The sequence below is a fragment of the Macrotis lagotis genome, chromosome 6, assembly GCF_037893015.1.
Source record: "Macrotis lagotis isolate mMagLag1 chromosome 6, bilby.v1.9.chrom.fasta, whole genome shotgun sequence".
Taxonomy (NCBI): Eukaryota; Metazoa; Chordata; class Mammalia; order Peramelemorphia; family Peramelidae; genus Macrotis; species Macrotis lagotis.
The window spans coordinates 53,669,517-53,678,119 of NC_133663.1; the positions used below are offsets into that span (position 1 = coordinate 53,669,517).

The window sequence follows — 8,603 nt, forward strand, 5'->3', positions numbered from 1 at the left end:
CAGTTTGCTCAACTATAAAATGGGTATGAAGTGGCACCTACCTTCAAGGACTGTCAGGAGGATCAAATTCAATTGTAAAGTGCTCAGCACAATGTAAACCTGCTTAAAGTAAAAAGGCTTTTGTTTTCTTCCAATAAAGGCATAGCCTTCAAATTTCATTGATCTCTGTATCTTCCCCATTCCATTAAGTGGGTGATTTCTACACAATAAGTATCAAACACTTAAGTGAATTTGTCCTTTAACGGACTTTTAAATTTGTCCATTATCTATTGTCTCCGTATTTTTGTTCTTGTATTTGTGTGTGTATGTGTGTGTTCATATCATTTCTCCCAGATAGAATGACAACTCTTCCACTAATTCATGCCACTTTATAATTCTAACTTCCAGGGAGTGAGGTGATACAGAGGATGGAGCACATCCTGGAGTCAGAAGGGCTTGAGTTCAAATCCAGTCTAAGACATTTACTGTGTATCAATGGACAAGTCAGTTAAATCTGATTGCCTCAAAAAAAAAGCCAGAATTTTCAATTTTTTAACATGACCATCATATTCCTCCAGATTCTGCTCTTCCTGACATTCTCATTTTGTCAATGGAAATACCATTCACTCAGACATCCATGATCATGACCCTAGAATTGTGTTTCTTCCATCTCTTCTACCAAATGCTATCAATTCTGCCTCCTAATTAGCCACCAAGTCAACCCCTCCTTCTGTGTCTAGCCGCTCTCTGAGATAATGTGGGCTTTCATTATTTTGGCCATATCCCCCGATCAATATCTTCACACTTCTAGGCTCTGCGGAGCATAGCCAGGTTGCTCTTCCTGCACAGACTTCACCAACTTTCTCTCATTACTTCCAGTCCTGTTCTGTATGTCCTAGTCAAACTGGATCGCTTCCCTTATTCTGAACACGCCCCTGCCTTTTCCATCTCGCTTACTCGGTCCGCTCTCTTCCTTGCTTCCTTGTCCTTGTCTCCATCTGCTGATTTACTATCTTGTGGCATGAGTCAGTCCCTCAAGGGCCAAAGTAGGTGGACTAAGTCTAAGTCCAAAGACTTTGCCTTGTCTTATCCCTTGAGCCTCCTTTCATCTGGCATCTCGAGTGTGCACTTGCAGCCCAATTTGTAGTTTTCCGGTTGATGCTTTTATTTCTTTTCTCTCCCCCAAGTTCTCAGAATACTAACTTGTCCGTGGCTGGCTTTTTATTAATGCTTATCATGGCACAACTTCAAGTGATGACAGCTAAGGCGGCATGTGCAGGTTTATCACCACGGACTGTCTTAAGGGGGACTTGCCAACAAGGCATGGCCATGCAGCCAACCCAGAGAGGTGAAGCCGGTTCTGTGGCTTCAGTGAGCTGGGCTCCTCTTGGGGCAGCAGACAGCACCGCTCTCACTTTGTCTAAGACCCCAGCAGGGTTTGAATTGGGCAGCCAGAGCTTCCAAGAGCCCAGGATCACCTCCGGGACAAGTGCGGGGTCACAGCGGAGGTTTAATACTTATCATACGCCTTCCAGCCGGCCCCTTCCCTGCATTATCACACTTTCTAAAGTCCCAGGCAGAGCAGGGCTTTGCAGAACTGAAGGTCGACAGTCGTTTCGAGACCCTCCTCAAAATCCCTCACCTGATTGGTCTTTTATGACGTGAAACCGAAGCCGAAAGGGTGGGGGGGGATGTGCTGCTTATGAATGCGGTCTGGCTCATGCATGTCTGCATGGGGGGTGGGAGGGCGCAGGGATTTAAAGTCCGAAGGCCCGTAATGCCCGTGCCCTCTGGCGCTGGCAGCCCCCCGGGGCTTGTTTCTTATCTGTAAAATGGGGGGGCGGGGTGAAATGACCCCTGCGGAGCGCCGGAGCCGGGCCCTTTCCACCCAGCTCGGCTTCACGCTTCAATGTTAAAGAAAGACCGAATCGGGTCTCCTCCCGGCCAGGGGTGCCGGAGGCCGCGCATCGGGACGGACCCCGCCGGGTGGGAGCTGGCCAGCACCGTCTCCCCTCCAGGGCTCCCCCGCCCCCAGCCGAGGCTCCTCCTCCTCCTCCTCCTCCTCCTCCTCCTCCGGGGTCCCCGGGCTCCATTCATTTTCGGGGACCCCTCCCCCCGTGACCCGCGACCCCAACTGTCCCCTTGGAACTCCAGCGCGGCTGTTGGCTGTGGAAGGCCGGGCCGGGCCCGGGGGGAGGGGCGGCCCCGGGGCCGCGCCCTTTGCTCCGGGCCGTGAATCATTAACAGCCCCGTCGGGGGGCGCGAGGGGCGCGGAGCGCGGGGGAGGAGGGCCCCGAGCCCCCGGCCGGGAGGCTCCCTCCGGCGCCGCCCCCGCCCCGCTCCCTCCCCGCCCCCTCCCCGCCGCCGCTGTGCTTGCAGTTACCGCGATGCTCAGTCGCAGCGCTGCGGCGGCGGCGGGAGCCGGGCCCCCGGCGAGGATGCTGTAGGCAGAGGCGCGCCGCATCCCGGGCCCTTGCGCAGCGCGGCCCCGGCCCCGCCGGGCACAGAGGCGGCTCGGGCCGAGCCGCGCCGCCGCCCGGGCTCCGGGGGCTCCGGGGGCTCCGCGGGCCCCGCCGGGACGGCCGAGGAGCGGCGCCGCGGGCGCGGGGCGGGCGGCATGCGGCCGCGGCTCCGGCCCCGGGGCGCGGGCGGCCGGGGCGCGGCGGCCCCGGCGGCCCCCAAGCCGCTGCTGCGCTGGGACGAGGTGCCCGACGACTTCGTGGAGTGCTTCATCCTGTCGGGCTACCGGCGGCTGCCCTGCACGGCGCAGGAGTGCGTGGCGTCGGTGCTGCAGCCCACCAACGAGACGCTCAACTTCTGGACGCACTTCATCCCGCTGCTGCTCTTCCTCACCAAGTTCGGCCGCCTGCTCTTCCTGGGCGGCCGCCACGACCTGCCCTTCCACCACCCCGGGCTGCTGCCGCTCTGGTGCTACGCCTCGGGGGTGCTGCTGACCTTCACCATGAGCTGCGCGGCCCACGTCTTCAGCTGCCTGTCGCTGCGCCTGCGCGCCGCCTTCTTCTACCTGGACTACGCCTCCATCAGCTACTACGGCTTCGGCAGCACGGTGGCCTACTACCACTACCTGCTGCCCGGCCTCAGCCTGCTGGACGCCGGCGTCATGACGCCCTACCTGCAGCAGCGGCTGGGCTGGCGCGTGGACTGCGCGCGCCTGATCGCGGCCTACCGCGCGCTGGTGCTGCCCGTGGCCTTCGCGCTGGCCGTGACCTGCACCGTGGCCTGCTGCAAGAGCCGCGGCGACTGGTGCGCCTACCCGTTCGCGCTGCGCACCTTCGTCTTCGTCATGCCGCTGAGCATGGCCTGCCCCATCATGCTGGAGAGCTGGCTCTTCGACCTGCGCGCCCGCAACCCCACGCTCTTCGTGCACTTCTACCGCCGCTACTTCTGGCTGCTGGTGGCCGCCTTCTTCAACGTCAGCAAGCTGCCCGAGCGCATCCAGCCGGGCCGCTTCGACATCGTGGGCCACAGCCACCAGCTCTTCCACATCTTCACCTTCCTCAGCATCTACGACCAGATGCACTACGTGGAGGAGGGGCTGCGCCAGTTCCTGGAGGCGCCGCCCGCCGCGCCCACCCTCCCGGGCACGGTGGGCTACATGCTGCTGCTGGTGCTCTGCCTGGGCCTGGTCATCCGGAGGTTCCTCAGCGGCTCGGACCTCTGCAGGGAGGACTGAGCCGCCCCCACCCGCGGAGGGGGATGTCCGGGGAGGCCCACACACGCACACGGGTGACCGTGACCGCCGCCGCGGGGATCCAGACGCACAACCGCCCGGGCCACCCTAAAGCCGCCCTCGCTCGAGCCCCGCCTTGGGCGCTCTCTGTGGAAAAAGAACTAAACGAACCCTGATGTTTTCATCTGCTAGAAAATGCATGGAAATGTGAACACAATTATTTCAATGTGTTGATGAATTGTTATTTAATTAATATATATATAGTTATATTAGACACAATATATATACATACATAGCTGTATGTATATATATACATATATATATATATGCAATGATTATTTCCTATGGGTTTTTTTTTTTCAAATTAACTCCTGTGTGGAAATATTTTCAGAATAAGCACTTGAAATTTTCTTTTTGGGAAGTTGGGGGGGGTGATGATTTCTTTTTTTTTTTGAATTCTCAGCCTTTTTTGCATTATATATATATATATATATATACATATATATATATGTATATATATATATATATATATATACACTGGAATTGGGTTGAAGGCAGTTTGGTGGAGAGCTGTTGCCTTTTTATAGTGTTTTTCTGGAGGACCACTCACTCTTCTGTGTGATGATCTAGCTGTGAATTATTCTCCTATAGGGAAAGGGATCCAAGGTATGGGAGAAAAGCTCCCAGGCCAGACATCCTCTCAATCATTCATTCAGTTCTTGCTTGATCCCCTATCTGATAGGGCAACACAAATCCCACCTTGGCTATTTGAATCTTGATGCTCCTACTGGAGTAAATGTGCCTTTTGAAGCCGTGCCCAAATGACCAATGAATCTTGGCCCTAGCTGGAGGAGGAGGCCTTACCTGGGGGGGAGAGGGGCCTCCATCGCAAATGAAGATTTAATATTTCATCCATGAACAAAGAAAGATGTGTTTTTTTGTAGAATGAATTTGATGCTCAGCCTCATCTTCTGAAAAAAAAAATCTGCATGTGGGATTTTATGCATAGAAATCAAACCAGGATTGCTGCTGCCACTGGTATTCCTGACAAGTAACCTTGGGGAAGAACCAATGAGAGTGTTTCAAACTGATGCAGCTCTTTGTTTTAAAAATTCAGTAAGGGAAGAGATCACTCAATCCCAGCTATCTATCAGGAGACAGATTCCATCAGCTATAATTGAAAAGTTGGAGTTAAAACAGGATTTAGCTTTGCGATGGGAGGTCAGCTACCCATTTCCCAGCATCAGAGGTTCAGATCTTTAGGGGGGACAGGCTCTTAACTGGTACAGCCTTAGGCAATGACTAATGGTGCCATCTTCAGTCATTTGGAAATGAGTTCCTGTACTTGACTTATTCCAACCATTCACGTTGGCCTATCTCATTGGGGACGTTTTTCTTACAAGTCCTAATCATTTTTGCACTTGAGCACAATCTAGTGGGGCTATTCAGATGCTTCTCAAAGGTCTATTAGGTGACTTGAAATGAAAATGTTGGGGAAGGAATTTGAATTATAGATTATTATGGCATTATCAACATGCACCAAACAGAAAAGAGAGGATTCTTTGGAATCAGAGAGATGGTGCTTTTAAAAGGGGCTAGTACTACTGTTTTTATAACCAGAGAGGTGTCACACAATTCCCTGGAGGAGATAGTATATCCCAATTGATTTTTGTGTCTTTGTTTGCATATGGAAGTTAAATTTATATTTATATGTTTATATTTAATGTAGGGTCTTTTCCTGAAATTCATTGCAAGGGTATTGATTGAGCACCACCTGTTCATGCTTTGGAAAACTCAATCAGCATTACAGCCAGGCTGCTGTCATAGGTTAATAAGCTCTGTAGTCAAGGAGCCTGTGGAAATAGCCTCTCTTTTATGCAAACTTATTTGTTTATGAATGGTGTCTGTTCTGGTACCCCAAGGAATGTTACTGTGGGGTGTTGAAATTATCCATTGTTCTTGATTTTGAGGTGAGCTGTAGCACCAATTCTGAGCTGTCAGTCTATAGACTTCCAAAGGTAGATTCTGCTTTTTTTTGGGGGGGGGGCAGCTTTTGCCACTATTTAAGGTCATCTTCTTAATTCTCAGTGGAGAACATTTAAACCAAAAGACAAAATCCCCCCCCCCAACCTCTTTCTCCTCCCTCTTTGTCCTTATGACAGAGAGGCCACTTAAGGATAAAATTATACCCATATCATTTTCAAGTGATTAATGTTGCGTGAGCCCTGTAAGATGACACACTTTTCCCTGTGAAAGGTTTGGTTCAAAGTGTGTCACTGGGAAAAATAATTCTCTCCTTCCTTTTCTTCATTTCCTCCTTCCTCATTTTCTTTCTTGGTTCAAAGTCAGGTGTAGGGGAAAAGGGAATAATAAGCATGGAAATTGAAATGTTTCCTCAATCGACTCAATATACATGTTAGGTATATTTGAGTTAGAAGACCAGGGATAATGCATTAATTTTTTCTATATTTATTTGCTAAGTTTTTCATGGTTTCTGCTATCATAAACAGTGGTTTACTAGAATCCACCAATATTTACTTATTATTTATATTTAGGTGGGACTACTAGATAATAATAGAAATAGCACACCAAAATTAGAAGAGTTTAGTTCTCTGAAACAATTTCCTAATTGCCCTTTTACCCTATCCAGTCTTTAAAATAAAAGACTGATTATGCCTCCATAGCATCTAATCTTAGTTGCAAATTAAAGATGAGATAAAATAATAATGAATTTAAAAATGATCTGCATAAATTATTGGAGTAATGAAATGAAGCATATTATATAATCCATTTTATTTTTACTTGTTAATCCTGGATAGGATGCCATCTCAAGGAGCAATGTCACAAAGTCATGACTGGCTTGTAAAAATAAATGTGATATTTTCCATTGGCCACATAATGTCTTCTATATATATCCCACCTAGACTATATGGTGCTGGCCTGTCCAAAGATTTGCCTGGAATGTTATTTTCATTCATAAATGGTGCCTGTAAAGTTATGATTTATAATGTGATCTTAATTTAAAAAAAATTTAGGCCCCATCAAATCAATATGCTATTTCATGCAAATCATTTCTAGGAATAGAAAATGTTTAAGAATGATGCTCATGAAAATGTTTTTTGACCTTTTTTTTTTTATCTTTTATGACTTTCTGCCAGAGAATTAGATTTTGATCAAAGGAGTAAAAAACATCAAGAAATAATTAATAGCTCTTTTCATCTCTAGTCTTTTTTATCAACCAGATGAATTAATTGGCACAAAATTACCAGTAAAAGAAAATCCATAGTTATTCTCTCAAATGTTAGGGCTCTATAGCTTGTTCAAGCCCACATAGCTAGTTTCCCAAACTAGTATTTTGAATTGACAGCTTAGAAGAGTTCTCATTGTGGATTTCATATACTTAGTTATGATTACCTATTCATTCATCCAGATACCAAGTAGTTTTTTTGGTTGTTTTTTTAACACTGATTTGAAGGGACAACAGGTGATAGACATACATAAAACTATGTGGAATAGGTGACAGAAATCCTCCATAAATATCTCCTCTTCTTTATACTATTTTAGTGTAGACTGCCCCCTTCCCCCACACATTTTTTAGGGTATGCTACTGGCTAAATTTTTTTTATTCATTTCAGCAAGCATTTATTGAGTACCTACTATGGGCAAGGTCTTGTTTTCACATGAATTTGGGGGGAATCTGACCATCCTTACTCTTTCACCATCAATTCCCCCTTTCACACATTTCTGAACAAGTTGGTTTATGGTGCTAAAGGCTCTGAAGGAAGCTTTTATTTAAAGTAGGGTTCTAATCCACCCTTGACCCAGACCTGTTTTGGGCAATTAAGCCAGAATGTTTCATGATACCCATTTGTATCAGAAATGGGGTATTGACTGCAAAAAATTATGCTTTACCTGAAAACTACAAGTTTCTGTGGCCTGCAGACCTTACTTTCCCAGATTCATGTATTTACATTTTCATGATTAGAGACCTGAAGGTTTCATCCAAAGGCAGGGATGGAGGCCAAGGGTACAGTTTGAAAAATCCAGAAACCATTCATTTTGGAGTTGTTAACAGCATTCCCAGCATTTTGCAGTTTATACTGATTGACTAAATTGTGTTATTTCTGATATGAACTATACCAGCCTATGTGGTTTGTGTCCTTCAGTTTCTTTCCCCCCTTTTAAGGTTCTTGCCATAGACTATCATTGAAAGAATTCTTGGAAAAAAATTAATCTTTATGGGGGATTTTGAAAAAAAACCCCAAAAAGATAAGACTCTCACTGAATTTAGAAAGCTTGTTAATAAACAAAATAAGCAGTTGGGCTTCAGACATCAACCAGAAGTGTCCAGGACAGCAGAAGGAAGAGCCATGAGCATTTTAGCCTGGATTTTTACATTTGTACCCAGAAAGTCAAGCTGCTGCTCAGATGAACACTCAGGACTTCTCACCGCAGCACTATCCCATCTCAGTCCTCTTCCCCACTTCTCCCCAGTTTACATTCTACTTGTGATCAGTTTTTGGTTGTTTTGGGGTTGGTTTATATTTTTTTGAATCTATGAATAAAGTGGGAAATTCAGGGTGCTTATTTTACCAGTTAATGGCCAAGAAAGCTCCCTGAGCTACACACAGTAGCAATATCTGAACTTTGGAGACCAGGATTCTGGGTGCTCTGATTTCCATCTGTTTGCAACAGATACTGATCATTGAGCATATTCAAAATGTAATCATTTCTATTTACTCTGCTTTAAATGGAAGGGACAGTGGTTTGTTTTGTTTTATAGAAATGCTTTATCTGGTGTGTTATAATATATCTTCTTTGCAATGCATGAGCCCCCATTGCTGTATGTTTTGTATAATTTTTCTAAGCCATTCCAGGCATGGCATTTCTCAAGGATACTTGGATTTCTTGAATGTGTAAAAACACCAAGCCA

The 8,603-nt window shown here is 47.0% G+C and overlaps 1 protein-coding gene across 1 annotated transcript; it reads left to right on the plus strand.

Moving 5' to 3' along the window:
• Positions 1-2,596: 2,596 nt before the first annotated feature.
• Positions 2,597-3,763, plus strand: PAQR9 (progestin and adipoQ receptor family member 9). Its single transcript, XM_074192736.1, has one exon. The coding sequence runs from the start codon at positions 2,597-2,599 to the stop codon at positions 3,671-3,673; it is 1,077 nt and encodes a 358-aa protein (XP_074048837.1). The 3' UTR covers positions 3,674-3,763.
• The last annotated feature ends 4,840 nt before the right edge of the window (positions 3,764-8,603 follow it).

Excerpts from the sequence above, each read along its gene's own strand:
- PAQR9 (XM_074192736.1), top strand. The coding sequence starts at position 2,597 with ATGCGGCCGCGGCTCCGGCCCCGGGGCGCGGGCGGCCGGGGCGCGGCG.